This window comes from Oncorhynchus mykiss, chromosome 19 (assembly GCF_057628025.1).
Source record: "Oncorhynchus mykiss isolate SJ-2025 chromosome 19, ASM5762802v1, whole genome shotgun sequence".
Lineage (NCBI taxonomy): Eukaryota > Metazoa > Chordata > Actinopteri > Salmoniformes > Salmonidae > Oncorhynchus > Oncorhynchus mykiss.
Window position 1 is genome coordinate 4330001 of NC_143040.1, and position 20000 is coordinate 4350000.

The 20000-nt window shown below is 49.3% G+C and overlaps 1 protein-coding gene across 1 annotated transcript in view; it reads right to left on the bottom strand.

The window, feature by feature from the left end:
* LOC110511504 (huntingtin) overlaps positions 1 to 20000 on the bottom strand; it is a 158835-nt gene that overhangs the window by 108890 nt on the left and 29945 nt on the right. Inside the window, exons 9-17 of the mRNA XM_090209895.1 lie at positions 19194 to 19398; positions 17353 to 17403; positions 14828 to 14905; positions 10765 to 11171; positions 9581 to 9790; positions 6557 to 6674; positions 6333 to 6451; positions 4738 to 4849; positions 3539 to 3676 (exon numbers count right to left, since the gene is read on the bottom strand). Coding sequence (XP_090066021.1) covers positions 3539 to 3676; positions 4738 to 4849; positions 6333 to 6451; positions 6557 to 6674; positions 9581 to 9790; positions 10765 to 11171; positions 14828 to 14905; positions 17353 to 17403; positions 19194 to 19398 — 1438 coding nt within the window. The remainder of the gene's footprint in view (positions 1 to 3538; positions 3677 to 4737; positions 4850 to 6332; positions 6452 to 6556; positions 6675 to 9580; positions 9791 to 10764; positions 11172 to 14827; positions 14906 to 17352; positions 17404 to 19193; positions 19399 to 20000) is intronic.

Below are 20000 nucleotides of genomic sequence, written 5' to 3' on the forward strand. Positions count from 1 at the left end.
CATGACGACCAGACACAACACATCACTGATATACTGCTGCTCTGTAGAGAGAGAGAGAGAGGGGTGAGGGTCTCCATGACGACCAGACACAACACATCACTGATATACTGCTGCTCTGTAGAGAGAGAGAGAGAGAGAGAGAGAGAGAGAGAGGGGTGAGGGTCTCCATGAGCAACCAGACACAACACATCACTGATATACTGCTGCTCTGTAGAGAGAGAGAGAGAGAGAGAGAGAGAGAGAGGGGTGAGGGTCTCCATGACGACCAGACACAACACATCACTGATATACTGCTGCTCTGTAGAGAGAGAGAGAGAGAGAGAGAGAGAGAGAGAGAGAGAGAGAGAGAGAGAGAGAGAGAGAGGGGTGAGGGTCTCCATGAGCAACCAGACACAACACATCACTGATATACTGCTGCTCTGTAGAGAGAGAGAGAGAGAGAGAGAGAGAGAGAGAGAGAGAGAGAGGTGAGGGTCTCCATGACGACCAGACACAACACATCACTGATATACTGCTGCTCTGTAGAGAGAGGGAGAGAGGGGTGAGGGTCTCCATGACGACCAGACACAACACATCACTGATATACTGCTGCTCTGTAGAGAGAGAGAGAGAGAGAGAGAGAGAGAGAGAGAGAGAGAGAGGTGAGGGTCTCCATGACGACCAGACACAACACATCACTGATATACTGCTGCTCTGTAGAGAGAGAGAGAGAGAGAGAGAGAGAGAGAGAGAGAGAGAGAGAGAGAGAGGGGTGAGGGTCTCCATGAGCAACCAGACACATCACTGATATACTGCTGCTCTGTAGAGAGAGAGAGAGAGGGGTGAGGGTCTCCATGACGACCAGACACAACACATCACTGATATACTGCTGCTCTGTAGAGAGAGAGAGAGAGGGGTGAGGGTCTCCATGACGACCAGACACAACACATCACTGATATACTGCTGCTCTGTAGAGAGAGAGAGAGAGAGAGAGAGAGAGAGAGAGAGGGGTGAGGGTCTCCATGAGCAACCAGACACAACACATCACTGATATACTGCTGCTCTGTAGAGAGAGAGAGAGAGAGAGAGAGAGAGAGAGGGGTGAGGGTCTCCATGACGACCAGACACAACACATCACTGATATACTGCTGCTCTGTAGAGAGAGAGAGAGAGAGAGAGAGAGAGAGAGAGAGAGAGAGAGAGAGAGAGAGAGAGAGAGAGAGGGGTGAGGGTCTCCATGAGCAACCAGACACAACACATCACTGATATACTGCTGCTCTGTAGAGAGAGAGAGAGAGAGAGAGAGAGAGAGAGAGAGAGAGAGAGAGAGAGAGAGAGAGAGAGAGAGGGGTCAGGGTCTCCATGAGCAACCAGACACAACACATCACTGATATACTGCTGCTCTGTAGAGAGAGAGAGAGGGGTGAGGGTCTCCATGACAACCAGACACATCACTGATATACTGCTGCTCTGTAGAGAGAGAGAGAGAGAGAGAGAGAGAGAGGGGTGAGGGTCTCCATGAGCAACCAGACACAACACATCACTGATATACTGCTGCTCTGTAGAGAGAGAGAGAGAGAGAGAGAGAGAGAGAGAGGGGTGAGGGTCTCCATGACGACCAGACACATCACTGATATACTGCTGCTCTGTAGAGAGAGAGAGAGGGGTGAGGGTCTCCATGACGACCAGACACAACACATCACTGATATACTGCTGCTCTGTAGAGAGAGAGAGAGAGAGAGAGAGAGAGGGGTGAGGGTCTCCATGACGACCAGACACAACACATCACTGATATACTGCTGCTCTGTAGAGAGAGAGAGAGAGAGAGAGAGAGGGGTGAGGGTCTCCATGACGACCAGACACAACACATCACTGATATACTGCTGCTCTGTAGAGAGAGAGAGAGGGGTGAGGGTCTCCATGACAACCAGACACATCACTGATATACTGCTGCTCTGTAGAGAGAGAGAGAGAGAGAGAGAGAGAGAGGGGTGAGGGTCTCCATGAGCAACCAGACACAACACATCACTGATATACTGCTGCTCTGTAGAGAGAGAGAGAGAGAGAGAGAGGGGTGAGGGTCTCCATGACAACCAGACACAACACATCACTGATATACTGCTGCTCTGTAGAGAGAGAGAGAGAGAGAGAGAGAGAGAGAGAGAGAGAGAGAGGTGAGGGTCTCCATGACGACCAGACACAACACATCACTGATATACTGCTGCTCTGTAGAGAGAGAGAGAGGGGTGAGGGTCTCCATGACAACCAGACACATCACTGATATACTGCTGCTCTGTAGAGAGAGAGAGAGAGAGGGATGAGGGTCTCCATGACAACCAGACACATCACTGATATACTGCTGCTCTGTAGAGAGAGAGAGAGAGGGGTGAGGGTCTCCATGACAACCAGACACAACACATCACTGATATACTGCTGCTCTGTAGAGAGAGAGAGAGGGGTGAGGGTCTCCATGACAACCAGACACATCACTGATATACTGCTGCTCTGTAGAGAGAGAGAGAGAGAGAGAGAGAGAGGGGGGACAGTCTCCATGACAACCAGACACAACACATCACTGATATACTGCTGCTCTGTAGAGAGAGAGAGAGAGAGGGTGAGGGTCTCCATGACAACCAGACACAACACATCACTGATATACTGCTGCTCTGTAGAGAGAGAGAGAGAGAGAGAGAGAGAGGGGTGAGGGTCTCCATGACAACCAGACACAACACTGATATACTGCTGCTCTGTAGAGAGAGGGAGAGAGGGGTGAGGGTCTCCATGACAACCAGACACAACACATCACTGATATACTGCTGCTCTGTAGAGAGAGAGAGAGAGAGAGAGAGAGAGAGAGAGAGAGAGAGAGAGAGAGAGAGGGGTGAGGGTCTCCATGACGACCAGACACATCACTGATATACTGCTGCTCTGTAGAGAGAGGGAGAGAGAGAGAGAGAGAGAGAGAGAGAGAGAGAGGTGAGGGTCTCCATGAGCAACCAGACACAACACATCACTGATATACTGCTGCTCTGTAGAGAGAGAGAGAGGGGTGAGGGTCTCCATGACGACCAGACACATCACTGATATACTGCTGCTCTGTAGAGAGAGGGAGAGAGGGGTGAGGGTCTCCATGACGACCAGACACAACACTGATATACTGCTGCTCTGTAGAGAGAGAGAGAGAGAGAGAGAGAGAGAGGGGTGAGGGTGTGTGTGTAGTCGTACGGTGTGTGTGTGTGTGTAGTCGTACGGTGTGTGTGTGTACGGTGTGTGTGTGTGTAGTCGTACAGTGTGTGTGTAGTCGTACAGTGTGTGTGTGTGTGTGTAGTCGTACAGTGTGTGTGTGTGTGTAGTCGTATAGTGTGTGTGTGTGTGTGTGTGTGTGTGTACGGTGTGTGTGTGTGTAGTCGTACAGTGTGTGTGTGTGTGTGTACGGTGTGTGTGTGTGTGTAGTCGTACAGTGTGTGTGTGTGTGTAGTCGTACGGTGTGTGTGTGTGTGTAGTCGTACAGTGTGTGTGTGTGTGTGTGTACGGTGTGTGTGTGTGTGTGTGTTCCTACCCTGCTGTGTCTCTCCGTCCAGTGGTTCCAGGTACAGAGAGTTGAAGAAGACTTCAGGATGAAGGGCGGCTGCTGCTCCGATACAGCTGACTGCTAGAACCTTCACACTGACACGGACCTCTTTATCAGAGACCAGCCCTGCACACACACACACACACACACACACACACACACACACACACACAGGTCAGAGACACACACAGGCCAGAGACACATACACACAGGTCAGAGACAGGCACACACAGGTCAGAGACAGGCACACACAGGTCAGAGACAGGCACACACAGGTCAGAGACAGGCACACACAGGTCAGAGACACACAGGTCAGAGACAGGCACACACAGGTCAGAGACACACAGGTCAGAGTCACACAGGTCAGAGACACACACACAGGTCAGAGACACACACAGGTCAGAGTCACACACACACAGGTCAGAGTCACACAGGCCAGTCACACAGGCCAGAGACACACAGGTCAGAGACACACAGGTCAGAGACAGGCACACACAGGTCAGAGACACACAGGTCAGAGACAGGCACACACAGGTCAGAGTCACACAGGTCAGAGTCACACAGGTCAGAGACACACACACAGGTCAGAGACACACACAGGTCAGAGTCACACACACACAGGTCAGAGTCACACAGGTCAGAGACACACAGGTCAGAGTCACACACACACAGGTCAGAGTCACACAGGTCAGAGACACACACACACACAGGTCAGAGTCACACAGGTCAGAGACAGGCACACACAGGTCAGAGACACACACACAGGTCAGACACACACACAGGTCAGACACACACACACAGGTCAGACACACACACACAGGTCAGACACACACAGGTCAGAGACACGCACACACAGGTCAGACACACGCACACACAGGTCAGACACACGCACACACAGGTGAGACACACGCACACACAGGTCAGACACAGGCACACACAGGTCAGACACACGCACACACAGGTCAGACACACGCACACACAGGTCAGAGACACGCACACAGGTCAGAGACACACACAGGTCAGAGACACACACAGGTCAGAGACACACACAGGTCAGAGACACACAGGTCAGAGACACACAGGTCAGAGACACACAGGTCAGAGACACACACAGGTCAGAGACACACACAGGTCAGAGACACACAGGTCAGAGACACACAGGTCAGAGACACCTCTCAGACTCATACCATTCTTCTGTCCAGTCAGCAGGAAGGAGGCAGAGAGGAGTCGTACACAGTGAACCAGAGGCTCCGCCCCTTGGTCTGTGTAGTGGCCAATCGGACCCTTTATCCTCGATGGCTGGGGGATGAAACAACATGTAACCAATCACAACCAGTCAAAATAAGACAGACAACAACATTAGCCAATCAGAAAAGACAAATTTGAAATCTAAACAAACCTAAATATCTCCTAATTAGTGGGGGTTTTATCTGACGTCATTGGCAGACTATATAAGATATTATAAATTAGTGGGGGTTTTATCTGACGTCATTGGCAGACTATATAAGATATTATAAATTAGTGGGGGTTTTATCTGACGTCATTGGCAAACTATATAAGATATTATAAATGAGTGGGTTTTTATCTGACGTCATTGGCAGACTATATAAGATATTATAAATTAGTGGGGGTTTTATCTGACGTCATTGGCAGACTATATAAGATATTATAAATTAGTGGGGGTTTTATCTGACGTCATTGGCAGACTATATAAGATATTATAAATTAGTGGGGGTTTTATCTGACGTCATTGGCAAACTATATAAGATATTATAAATTAGTGGGGGTTTTATCTAACCTCATTGGATATTATAAATTAGTGGGGGTTTTATCTGACGTCATTGGCAGACTATATAAGATATTATAAATTAGTGGGGGTTTTATCTGACGTCATTGGCAAACTATATAAGATATTATAAATTAGTGGGGGTTTTATCTGACGTCATTGGCAGACTATATAAGATATTATAAATTAGTGGGGGTTTTATCTGACGTCATTGGCAGACTATATAAGATATTATAAATTAGTGGGGGTTTTATCTGACGTCATTGGCAGACTATATAAGATATTATAAATTAGTGGGGGTTTTATCTGACGTCATTGGCAGACTATATAAGATATTATAAATTAGTGGGGGTTTTATCTGACGTCATTGGCAGACTATATAAGATATTATAAATTAGTGGGGGTTTTATTATAAACTTGATACGATGTCAATTCTCTTCGGTTTATAAATAACATACTGTCACCCAAAAGACTGATCCATGTGTGTCTGTAAAGGTGTAACGGCGTAACCGTGGTAACGGTGTATAAGTGGTAACGGTGTATTGGCTGTAACGGTGTAACCGTGGTAACGGTGTATCTGCTGTACCGGTGTAACCGTGGTAACGGTGTATAAGTGGTAACGGTGTATCGGCTGTAACGGTGTAACCGTGGTAACGGTGTATAAGTGTGTGTGTCTCTCTCCGTGTGTGTGTCTCTCCGTGTGTGTGTCTCTCCGTGTGTGTGTGTGTGTCTCTCCGTGTGTGTGTGTGTGTGTGTGTGTCTCTCTCCGTGTGTGTGTGTGTGTGTGTGTCTCTCCGTGTGCGTGTGTGTGTGTGTGTGTGTGTCTCTCCGTGTGCGTGTGTGTGTCTCTCCGTGTGTGTGTGTGCGTGTGTGTGTGTGTGTGTGTGTGTGTGTGTGTCTCTCCGTGTGCGTGTGCGTGTGCGTGTGTGTGTGTGTCTCTCCGTGTGCGTGTGCGTGTGCGTGTGTGTGTGTGTCTCTCCGTGTGTGTGTGTGTACCTTGTTCTCCAGCTCTGTGGTCTCCGCTGGCTCCTCCTTTGGTATGAAGTGATCCACACTGCTGTCTGACGCCTGTCTGTTGTGACCTCTGCCCTCTAGGAGGTGGGGTCTACTCAGAGCTATAACAACAACAACAACGTCAGTGTGTGTGTACTGTATGTATGTGTTTGTAACATGCGTGTGTGTGTTTAGCACGAGTGTACTGTGTGTGTAGTGTGTCGTACCCAGTGCGGACTGGGAGAAGGGTTCAGGGTGTGATGAAGGTACGGCTCCCTCTTCTTCCTCATCCTGTAAAGTTCCAATCTGCATCCCTGAATACAGACTCTCACTGGTGTCCAACACCTACACAGAGACAGACACACAGAGACAGACGCACACACAGAGACAGACGCGCACACACACACACACAGAGACAGACGCACACACACAGAGACAGACACACACACAGAGACAGACACACACACAGAGACAGACACACACACAGAGACAGACACACGCACACAGAGACAGACACACACACAGAGACAGACACACACACAGAGACAGACACACACACAGAGACAGACACACACACAGAGACAGACACACACACAGAGACAGACACACACACACAGAGACAGACGCACACACACAGAGACAGACGCACACACACACACACAGAGGCAGACGCACACACACACACACACACAGAGACAGACGCACACACACAGAGACAGATGCACACAGAGACAGACACACACAGAGACAGACACACACAGAGACAGACACACACAGAGACAGACACACACAGAGACAGACACACACAGAGACAGACACACACAGAGACAGACACACACAAAGAGACAGACACAGAGACAGACATCAGTGACTGAGGTTCATTATTCAACACTTAACAAGTCCAGTATGTTAGTTCAGCAGACAAGAACACATCTACTGTCTTCATAGCTACTGGCAATAATCAGCTGATTAGGTAACAACAGTCTACCGGGCATAACGGCCGTCTACCGGGCATAACGGCCGTCTACCGGGCATAACGGCCGTCTACAGGGCATAACGGCCGTACTACAGAACTCACTCTATAATCCAACAAGAGAAAACACAAGAGAAAAGCAGAGAGAAAACTAGATCAGGAGAGGGGGAAGGAGGGGAGAAGGAGGGGAGAAGGAGGGGAGAAGGGGGAGCGAGGGGGAAGGAGGGGAGAAGGAGGGGGAAGGAGGGGAGAAGGAGGGGGAGCGAGGGGAGAAGGGGGAGTGAGGGGGAAGGAGGGGAGAAGGAGGGGGAAGGAGAGGAGAAGGAGGGGGAGCGAGGGGAGAAGGGGGAGCGAGGGGGAAGGAGGGGAGAAGGAGGGGGAAGGAGGGGAGAAGGAGGGGGAGCGAGGGGAGAAGGGGGAGCGAGGGGGAAGGAGGGGAGAAGGAGGGGGAAGGAGAGGAGAAGGAGGGGGAAGGAGGGGAGAAGGGGGAGCGAGGGGGAAGGAGGGGAGAAGGAGGGGAGAAGGGGGAGCGAGGGGGAAGGAGGGGAGAAGGAGGGGGAAGGAGGGGAGAAGGAGGGGGAGCGAGGGGAGAAGGGGGAGCGAGGGGGAAGGAGGGGAGAAGGAGGGGGAAGGAGAGGAGAAGGAGGGGGAAGGAGGGGAGAAGGAGGGGGAAGGAGGGGAGAAGGGGGAGCGAGGGGGAAGGAGAGGAGAAGGAGGGGGAAGGAGGGGAGAAGGGGGAGCGAGGGGGAAGGAGAGGAGAAGGAGGGGGAAGGAGGGGAGAAGGAGGGGAGCGAGGGGGAAGGAGAGGTGAAGGAGGGGAGCGAGGGGGAATGAGGGGTGAAAAAGGGGAGAAGGGGGAGCGAGGGAAGGAGGGGGAGCGAGGGAAGGAGGGGAAGAGGGGGAAGGAGGAAAGAAGGAGGGGAGAAGGGGGAGCGAGGGAAGGAGGGGAAGAGGGGGAAGAAGGGGAGCGAGGGGGAAGGAGGGGAGCAGAAGGGGAGAAGGAGGAGTGAGGGAAGGAGGGGAGCGAGGGGAAGGAGGGGAGAAGGGGGAGCGAGGGAAGGAGGGGAGCGAGGGGGAAGGAGGGGAGAAGGGGGAAGGAGGGGAGAAGGGGGAGCGAGGGAAGGAGGGGAGAAGGAGGAGCGAGGGAAGGAGGGGAGCGAGGGGTAAGGAGGGGAGAAGGGGGAGCGAGGGAAGGAGGGGAGAAGGGGGAGCGGGGGGAGAAGGGGGAGCGGGGGGAGGAGGGAGAAGGAGGGGAGAAGGGGGAGCGAGGGAAGGAGGGGAGCGAGAGGTAAGGAGGGGAGAAGGAGGGGGAAGGAGGGGAGAAGGGGGAGCGAGGGGGAAGGAGAGGAGAAGGAGGGGGAAGGAGGGGAGAAGGGGGAGCGAGGGGGAAGGAGAGGAGAAGGAGGGGGAAGGAGGGGAGAAGGAGGGGAGAAGGAGGGGAGCGAGGGGGAAGGAGAGGTGAAGGAGGGGAGCGAGGGGGAATGAGGGGTGAAAAAGGGGAGAAGGGGGAGCGAGGGAAGGAGGGGGAGCGAGGGAAGGAGGGGAAGAGGGGGAAGGAGGAAAGAAGGAGGGGAGAAGGGGGAGCGAGGGAAGGAGGGGAAGAGGGGGAAGGAGGGGAGCGAGGGGGAAGGAGGGGAGCAGAAGGGGAGAAGGAGGAGTGAGGGAAGGAGGGGAGCGAGGGGAAGGAGGGGAGAAGGGGGAGCGAGGGAAGGAGGGGAGCGAGGGGGAAGGAGGGGAGAAGGGGGAAGGAGGGGAGAAGGGGGAGCGAGGGAAGGAGGGGAGAAGGAGGAGCGAGGGAAGGAGGGGAGCGAGGGGTAAGGAGGGGAGAAGGGGGAGCGAGGGAAGGAGGGGAGAAGGGGGAGCGGGGGGAGAAGGGGGAGCGGGGGGAGGAGGGAGAAGGAGGGGAGAAGGGGGAGCGAGGGAAGGAGGGGAGCGAGAGGTAAGGAGGGTAGGGGGGCGAGCGAGGGGGAGGGGATTCGTTTTAGATTTCTGAAGAGTTTCAATGATCTTCCTAAGAAAACTAATAAATCACCAAACAAGAAGGATGTGGAAAGCAACCAATCAGGAGGGGGGTTAAATCCTTGACTCCAGATTGCCATGGAAACGAGAGAGGGGGGAGAAGGGGGCGGTTCTTAGCAGGGAGTAGAGTACCGGTCTTAAGGAACGGGGGGGGGGGCGGGTTCGGACGGACGAGAGTGACAAGAACAAAACGGAACTACAGCCAGGTATTCCCCCCCCACCCACCCCCTCTGACATCATCAACCAATCAGCCAATCACCTTGCTACTACCGCTAGAGGAAGCGTCGGCGCCAGAGGAGAGGGAGGAAGAAGAAGAAGAAGCAGCAGCAGCGGCGGAGGAGGAAGAGGAGGAAGAGGAGGAGTAGACGGAAGAGTCGCTGTCGGACGCGTCTGGACCCTCGGTGGAGGTCGGAGAGGGAGGGGCCTCAAACGGCGGCTCCACCATCACCCGTGGCAACCGCGGACGCGACTGCGTGTCACGGGGTGGGTGGTGGATGGGAGGGAGGGAGGAGGGCAGACCATAGAATCAGAATTAGAAGAACGGACATTCCCATTCAAAGCAATGTTACGCCAACCGCTTAACGACAGTCTACCGGGCATAACGGCCGTCTACCGGGCATAACGGCCGTCTACCGGGCATAGCGGCCGTCTACCGGGCATAACGACAGTCTACCGGGCATAACGACAGTCTACCGGGCATAACGGCCGTCTACCGGGCATAACGGCCGTCTACCGGCATAACGGCCGTCTACCGGGCATAACGGCCGTCTACCGGGCATAACGGCCGTCTACCGGGCATAACGACAGTCTACCGGGCATAACGGGCGTATACCGGGCATAACGACCGTCTACCGGGCATAACGGCCGTCTACCGGGCATAACGACAGTCTACCGGGCATAACGGGCGTATACCGGGCATAACGGCCGTCTACCGGGCATAACGGCCGTCTACCGGGCATAACGACAGTCTACCGGGCATAACGGGCGTATACCGGGCATAACGACCGTCTACCGGGCATAACGGCCGTCTACCGGGCATAACGGCCGTCTACCGGGCATAACGGCCGTCTACCGGGCATAACGGCCGTCTACCGGGCATAACGGAAGTCTACCGGGCATAACGGCAGTCTACGCCAACCACTGTGAGCCTCAGTGTTTAACACATGCAACCAACGGCATCTAGTGGGTTCCAGCCAGAAACCTGCACGACTGATGATGGGGTTTTCGATTCATTCTACTGAGTCTAATTCTATGGTCTGGGAAACCTGGTCCATTCCAACGGATTCAAATCACTCATTCCAACTCCGATCTCTAATCTCTAATCCCCCCAGTATCAGCAACATCGGAGGACAGTCGAGTGTGTTCGCTTCTAGTAAATCAAATCAAAACTACTACTTCTCTGTAAATAACAAAGTCTCACTCCTACATGTCAGGCAGACTTACGAGTTCAGCGGCGTCTGAAGGTGTGGCGGCCGAGTCCGGCCCTTCTGTGGTGGTCTGCGACGAGTCGGCGCTCGGGGGCAGCGAGGGGTCTCCCAGGGGGTCCACCAGGGGCCCGTCGGGCATCTCCGCGTTCTCCGGCGTGGCGTAGTCGGCCGTTTCCGGGGTAACGTTAGCCCCGCTGGAGCTGTGGCTGAGCATGTCCTCGTCCGCTGCGTTGTCATTGGGCGACTCGGGAGTCCCCGCCCCTCCCTCGCCGCCGGAGGTGCCGAGGGCAGTCGTTCCTTGTTCCGAGGAGGCGCCACCGAGGTCCACGGAGTCGCCGGGCTGCAGAGCATGCTGTGATGAGCGGGGCTGCTGGGTAATGATGTCGACCACCTGGGCAGTGGCGTCGGCGCCCGCGACAGAGGCTGAGTCAAGGCGGGAGACACATTAAAATCATCACCCCCTCTCTCAACCTCATCTTTCAATACAACAGACAGGGAGGGATAAGTAAATAATGGACCCCCCCCCCCCCCCTGGTTGATTTAATTGAATAAATATTTGCACGTTTGGTTCTATTTGATCGAAGTTGTACTGCTAACAGATGACTGGGTCTGGAGCAATTTAAATCAATATTTTTGCCTGGTGTTGTGTATGATAAATTCACATCTTATTAAACTGATTTTTTCATGAATAATGACTAAATGATGTATACATTTCAAATCAGAACTATGACTACTAACAGAATACTACTATGTTACTGTATGGATGTATGAATCTTATTATAATCATAATACCGAATATAATGTGTGTAGTTTTAGTCAACAATTAGAACAAGGAACGTATGTTCCTGGTTAGAAACGAATGGAGTTATCGTCAGACCGGGCTGGAATGCTGTGTTCCTTACAGGACATCCTGTCCCCACCCAGGGAGAGGAGAGACCTTGGGCTTGTCGTAGATTATTTAACAGGTGGTAGACAGCGTGGGAAGGCTTGTGAACTATACTGACATTGTATCGGAGTGGAGGAAGGACAGTTTAAAACCTATGATGTCATTTTCAGTATATAACCTGATGTAAATTGTACTGCGATCAGTACTCTCGAGAATAAACGCTATCGATTGATTTTGAGACTGGCCTCTTGTCCATTTTATGCAAATAAGTATCTTACAAATTCTTAGAAAATGGGCAGAGTGTTTTAATTGAATTGGTTGATGAACATAAAATATATATAAAATATCTATACTTAAGTATGTGATTGAGGTCTGTCCTTATGATGTCGTATTTGTGAATTGTGTCTGTGGAGTGGTAGGGATATATGCGTACTCCCTTCCAATTGTGACAGTTTAGTTTGTAGTTCAAGTGCTCTACGGTTTTCGTTCCTTGTTGAGACCCAGATGCGAAACACTACGGACCTATTTCCTAATAAAGCCCTTCGCTGCGTCCCACAGCATACAGATACTGGATGGTTGGTTCATACAGATGGTTGGTTAATACTGATGGTTGGTTCATACGGATGGTTGGTTAATACTGATGGTTGGTTCATACGGATGGTTGGTTCATACTGATGGTTGGTTCATACTGATGGTTGGTTCATACTGATGCTTGGTTCATACTGATGGTTGGTTCATACTGATGGTTGGTTCATACGGCTGGTTGGTTCATAAGGGCGGTTGGTTCATACGGCTGTTTGGTTCATACGGATGGTTGGTTCATACTGATGGTTGGTTCATAAGGATGGTTGGTTCATACGGCTGGTTGGTTCATACTGACGGTTGGTTAATAAGGGTGGTTGGTTCATACGGCTGGTTGGTTCATACGGATGGTTGGTTCATACTGATGGTTGGTTCATACGGATGGTTGGTTCATATGGATGGTTAATACTGATGGTTGGTTCATACTGATGGTTGGTTCATACGGCTGGTTGGTTCATACTGATGGTTGGTTCATACGGATGGTTGGTTCATACGGATGGTTGGTTCATACGGATGGTTGGTTCATACGGATGGTTGGTTCATACGGATGGTTGGTTCATACGGATGGTTGGTTCATACGGATGGTTGGTTCATACTGATGGTTGGTTCATACGGATGGTTGGTTCATATGGATGGTTAATACTGATGGTTGGTTCATACTGATGGTTGGTTCATACGGCTGGTTGGTTCATACTGATGGTTGGTTCATACGGATGGTTGGTTCATACGGATGGTTGGTTCATACGGATGGTTGGTTCATACGGATGGTTGGTTCATACGGATGGTTGGTTCATACGGATGGTTGGTTCATACGGATGGTTGGTTCATACGGATGGTTGGTTCATATGGATGGTTGGTTCATACTGATGGTTGGTTCATACGGCTGGTTGGTTCATACGGATGGTTGGTTCATACGGATGGTTGGTTCATACGGATGGTTGGTTCATACGGATGGTTGGTTCATATGGATGGTTAATACTGATGGTTGGTTCATACGGCTGGTTGGTTCATACGGATGGTTGGTTCATACTGATGGTTGGTTCATATGGATGGTTGGTTCATATGTATGGTTGGTTCATACGGATGGTTGGTTCATATGGATGGTTGGTTCATATGGATGGTTGGTTAATACGGATGGTTGGTTCATATGGATGGTTGGTTCATATGGATGGTTGGTTCATATGGATGGTTGGTTCATACTGATGGTTGGTTAAAGTGTGACTGCAGAGACAAGTCACACTAACATTGTACAATAATTAAAGTGTGACTGCAGAGACAAGTCACACTAACATTGTACAATAATTAAAGTGCGACTGCAGAGACAAGTCACATTAAAAGTGAACTGCAGGATACAGGCCTATTCCTTGTCAGTCACACTAACATAAGGATGGTTGGTTCATAAGGATGGTTGGTTCATACGGATGGTTGGTTCATACGGATGGTTGGTTCATACGGATGGTTCACATTAAAAGTGAACTGCAGGATACAGGCCTATTCCTTGTCAGTCACACTAACATAAGGATGGTTGGTTCATACGGATGGTTCACATCAAAAGTGAACTGCAGGATACAGGCCTATTCCCTGTCAGTTTCATAAATCCTATGTTCCATTAGTTCATATTTGAATATTCATAATAGTGATAGTTAATCATTTTAATAGACCCCCCCCTAATGATAATACGATTGCCTCGACATGTCAGATACCAATTAACGAATTATTTACGTTTAAACAATTAACATTCAAACAATCAAACAATTGGATAAGCATCGTGCCAACATGTCATAATAATAATAATAATAAAATAAATAATAATAACAATAATAATAAATATTTAATCATAATAACAATAATAGTAATAAATAATAATAATAAATAAATAATAACAATAATAAATCATAACAATAATAGTCATAATAAATAATAATAATAATAATAAGAATAATAATAATAGTATTAATAATAATAATAACAATAGTAATAATAACAATAATAATAGTATTAATAATAATAATAACAATAATAATAATAATAACAATAATAATAATAATAACAATAATAATAGTATTAATAATAATAATAACAATAACAATAATAATTAATAATAATAGCAGAAATAATAATAACAATAATACTAACAATAATAATAATAATTAATAATAACAATAATAATAGTAATTAATAATAATAATAAATAATGAATCATAATAAATAACAATAATACTAACAATAATAATAATAATTAATAATAACAATAATAATAATAATTAATAATAATAATAAATAATGAATCATCATAAATAACAATAATACTAACAATAATAATAATAATTAATAATAACAATAACAATAATAATTAATAATAATAGCAGAAATAATAATAACAATAATACTAACAATAATAATAATAATTAATAATAACAATAATAATAATATTAACAACAATAATAAATAATAAATCATAATACATAATAATAACAATAATAATAAATAATAAATCATAATAAATAATAATAACAATAATAATAAATAATTAATCATAATAAATAATAATAACAACAATAATAAGGTGCTTGAGTGATATGAATGGTGATGTTCCTGTATTCGGTCTCACCTGTAAAGGCCCCGGTGGTGACCTCTGCCCTCTCAGGGTCGTCCTCCAACCCCTCCTCCTCCCCCGACAGCATCTTGCCTGGGACACACAGACAGGATAAAGACGGCTACTGTAACATGACCAGTCAGCAGTGTTAGAGAAGGCTGTGGTAAAGAGGACTACTGTAACACAGGTCGCTACATGACCAGTCAGCAGGATTAGAGAAAGCTGTGGTAAAGAGGACTACTGTAACACAGTGTTAGAGAAAGCTGTGGTAGACCAGTGGTTCTCCAACCTCTCCTCTGGGACCCCAAGTCCTTCCATGTAATTCAACTATTCTAAAGCTAAAACAACCTGATTCAACTGATCAACTGATGCACAATTTCTTCTTTAGTTTCATCAGACGTGCTAGTCCAGGAACGCACCAAACTAGTCCAGGAACGCACCAAACTAGTCCAGGAACGCATCAAAACCAGTTCAGGAACGCACCGAACCTAGTCCAGGAACGCACCAAACTAGTCCAGGAACACACCGAACCTAGTCCAGGAACGCACCAAACTAGTCCAGGAACGCACCAAACTAGTCCAGGAACGCACCAAACTAGTCCAGGAACACACCAAACTAGTCCAGGAACACACCAAACTAGTCCAGGAACGCACCAAACTAGTCCAGGAACGCACCGAACCTAGTCCAGGAACACACCGAACCTAGTCCAGGAACACACCGAACCTAGTCCAGGAACGCACCAAACTAGTCCAGGAACACACCGAACCTAGTCCAGGAACACACCGAACCTAGTCCAGGAACGCACCAAACTAGTCCAGGAACACACCGAACCTAGTCCAGGAACACACCGAACCTAGTCCAGGAACGCACCGAACCTAGTCCAGGAACGCACCAAACTAGTCCAGGAACGCACCAAACTAGTCCAGGAACGCACCGAACCTAGTCCAGGAACGCACCGAACCTAGTCCAGGAACACACCGAACCTAGTCCAGGAACACACCGAACCTAGTCCAGGAACACACCGAACCTAGTCCAGGAACACACCGAACCTAGTCCAGGAACACACCGAACCTAGTCCAGGAACACACCAAACCTAGTCCAGGAACACACCGAACCTAGTCCAGGAACACACCGAACCTAGTCCAGGAACACACCGAACCTAGTCCAGGAACACACCGAACCTAGTCCAGGAACACACCGAACCTAGTCCAGGAACACACCGAACCTAGTCCAGGAACACACCGAACCTAGTCCAGGAACACACCGAACCTAGTCCAGGAACACACCGAACCTAGTCCAGGAACACACCGAACCTAGTCCAGGAACACACCGAACCTAGTCCAGGAACACACCGAACCTAGTCCAGGAACACACCGAACCTAGTCCAGGAACACACCGAACCTAGTCCAGGAACACACCGAACCTAGTCCAGAAACACACCGAACCTAGTCCAGGAACACACCGAACCTAGTCCAGGAACACACCGAACCTAGTCCAGGAACACACCGAACCTAGTCCAGGAACACACCGAACCTAGTCCAGGAACACACCGAACCTAGTCCAGGAACACACCGAACCTAGTCCAGGAACACACCGAACCTAGTCCAGGAACACACCGAACCTAGTCCAGGAACACACCGAACCTAGTCCAGGAACACACCGAACCTAGTCCAGGAACACACCGAACCTAGTCCAGGAACACACCGAACCTAGTCCAGGAACACACCGAACCTAGTCCAGGAACACACCGAACCTAGTCCAGGAACACACCGAACCTAGTCCAGGAACACACCGAACCTAGTCCAGGAACACACCGAACCTAGTCCAGGAACACACCGAACCTAGTCCAGGAACACACCGAACCTAGTCCAGGAACACACCGAACCTAGTCCGGGAACACACCGAACCTAGTCCGGGAACACACCGAACCTAGTCCGGGAACACACCGAACCTAGTCCGGGAACACACCGAACCTAGTCCAGGAACACACCGAACCTAGTCCAGGAACACACCGAACCTAGTCCAGGAACACACCGAACCTAGTCCAGGAACACACCGAACCTAGTCCGGGAACACACCGAACCTAGTCCGGGAACACACCGAACCTAGTCCGGGAACACACCGAACCTAGTCCGGGAACACACCGAACCTAGTCCAGGAACACACCGAACCTAGTCCAGGAACACACCGAACCTAGTCCAGGAACACACCGAACCTAGTCCAGGAACACACCGAACCTAGTCCAGGAACACACCGAACCTAGTCCAGGAACACACCGAACCTAGTCCAGGAACACACCCTGAACCTAGTCCAGGAACACACCCTGAACCTAGTCCAGGAACACACCCTGAACCTAGTCCAGGAACACACCCTGAACCTAGTCCAGGAACACACCGAACCTAGTCCAGGAACACACCGAACCTAGTCCAGGAACACATGAAAACATGTTGAATGGCTGGGGATGCTGGAGGAGAGGTTTGGGAAACACTGTGTCAGGTAGAGGGAGCAGGACACAGGAGAGAGAGAGTTATTAAAATCACCTTTCTGTTTTCTGAGGAGGAGTGGACTATTACAGGAAGACCCGCCCCCGGCTGCAGTCAGGAAACAGGAAGAACACACACAGGAACAGGAAGTGAAGGAGAGAAAAGAAGAAAAGCCCCATGGGAAATAGGCATTATACCCAGACAGACAGAGGAAGAGAGTTAGTTAGTAAGAGAAGCTATTCATCCCAAATGGCACCCTATTCCCTATATAGTGCACTTATTTTAACAAGACCCCTATAGGGCACTAGTAGTTCACTATATAGGGAATAGGGTTCTGGTCACTAGTAGTTCACTATATAGGGAATAGGGCTCTGGCCTAAAGTAGTTCACTATATAGGGAATATGGCTCTGGTCACTAGTAGTTCACTATATAGGGAATAGGGCTCTGGTCACTAGTAGTTCACTATATAGGGAATAGGGCTCTGGTCAGTAGTAGTTCACTATATAGGGAATAGGGCCCTGGTCACTAGTAGTTCACTATATAGGGAATAGGGCTCTGGTCACTAGTAGTTCACTATATAGGGAATAGGGCTCTGGTCACTAGTAGTTCACTATATAGGGAATAGGGCTCTGGTCACTAGTAGTTCACTATATAGGGAATAGGGCTCTGGTCACTAGTAGTTCACTATATGGGGAATAGGGCTCTGGTCACTAGTAGTTCACTATATAGGGAATAGGGCTCTGGTCACTAGTAGTTCACTATATAGGGAATAGGGCTCTGGTCACTAGTAGTTCACTATATAGGGAATAGGGCTCTGGTCACTAGTAGTTCACTATATAGGGAATAGGGCTCTGGTCACTAGTAGTTCACTATATAGGGAATAGGGCTCTGGTCACTAGTAGTTCACTATATAGGGAATAGGGCTCTGGTCACTAGTAGTTCACTATATAGGGAATAGGGCTCTGGTCACTAGTAGTTCACTATATAGGGAATAGGGCTCTGGTCACTAGTAGTTCACTATATAGGGAATAGGGCTCTGGTCACTAGTAGTTCACTATATAGGGAATAGGGCTCTGGTCACTAGTAGTTCACTATATAGGGAATAGGGCTCTGGTCACTAGTAGTTCACTATATAGGGAATAGGGCTCTGGTCACTAGTAGTTCACTATACACTGAGTGTACAAAACATTAGGAACACCTGCTCTTTCCATGACAGACTGACCAGGTGAATCCAGGTGAAAGATATGATTCCTTATGGAAATCACCTGTTAAATCCACTTCAATCAGTGTAGATGAAGGGGAGGAGACGGGTTAAAGAAGGATTTTTAAGCATTGAGATAAATGAGACATGGATTGTGTATGTGTGCTATTCAGAGGGTGAACGGACAAGACAAATTATTGAAGTGCCTTTGAACAGGGTGTGGTAGGAGGTGCCAGGTGCATCAAGAACTGCAACGCTGCTGGGTTTTTCACGCTCAACAGTTTCCTGTGTGTATCAGGAACGGTCCACCACCCAAAGGACATCCAGCCAACTGGACACAACTTGTGGGAAGTGTTGGAGTCAACATGGACCAACATCCCTGTGGAACGCTTTCAACACCTTGTAGAGTCCCCTGCCCTGATGAATTTAGGCTGTCCTGCGGACAAAAGGGGGTACAACTCAATATTAGGAAGGTGTTCCTAATGTTTTGCATACTCAGTGTATAGCGTTTTGGGACCAATCAGCAGACAGCAAAAAAAAATAAGAACAGAGAGACAGGAGGCGGAGCTCTGTACAGTGACTGGCAGAGAATTCACCCAATGACTGGGCTTTGTAATTCGAAACAAAACGATTTAACCGACAAGAGCAATCCACCAACGACCAAGCCGTATTCGTTTGATTGACGGGCGGACTAACCAATGAACTCCAGGATGCTGCCGGAGTGGGCGCGTCTCTCCACGTCCCGTCGGAACACGCTGGCGTGCGGAACGCTGCCGGGCGTAATGAGCATGTGCAGTAGCTCCGGGGGAGGAGTCCGGAACATCTGCTGCATCAGTTCCAGAGAGGCCGTCACCACGTTGTGGTCGCCATGCTGGCTGTAGTGGAGAGTCAACTCATAGACCTGGACACACACACACACACACACACCGTCACCACGTTGTGGTCGCCATGCTGGCTGTAGTGGAGAGTCAACTCATAGACCTGGACACACACACACACACACCGTCACCACGTTGTGGTCGCCATGCTGGCTGTAGTGGAGAGTTAACTCATAGACCTGGACACACACACACACACACACACACACACACCGTCACCACGTTGTGGTCGCCATGCGAGGAGAGTTAACTCATAGACCTGGACACACACACACACACACACACCGTCACCACGTTGTGGTCGCCATGCTGGCTGTAGTGGAGAGTCAACTCATAGACCTGGACACACACACACACACACACACCGTCACCACGTTGTGGTCGCCATGCTGGCTGTAGTGGAGAGTCAACTCATAGACCTGGACACACACACACACACACACACCGTCACCACGTTGTGGTCGCCATGCTGGCTGTAGTGGAGAGTCAACTCATAGACCTGGACACACACACACACACACACACCGTCACCACGTTGTGGTTGCCATGCTGGCTGTAGTGGAGAGTCAACTCATAGACCTGGACACACACACACACACGACACACACACCGTCACCACGTTGTG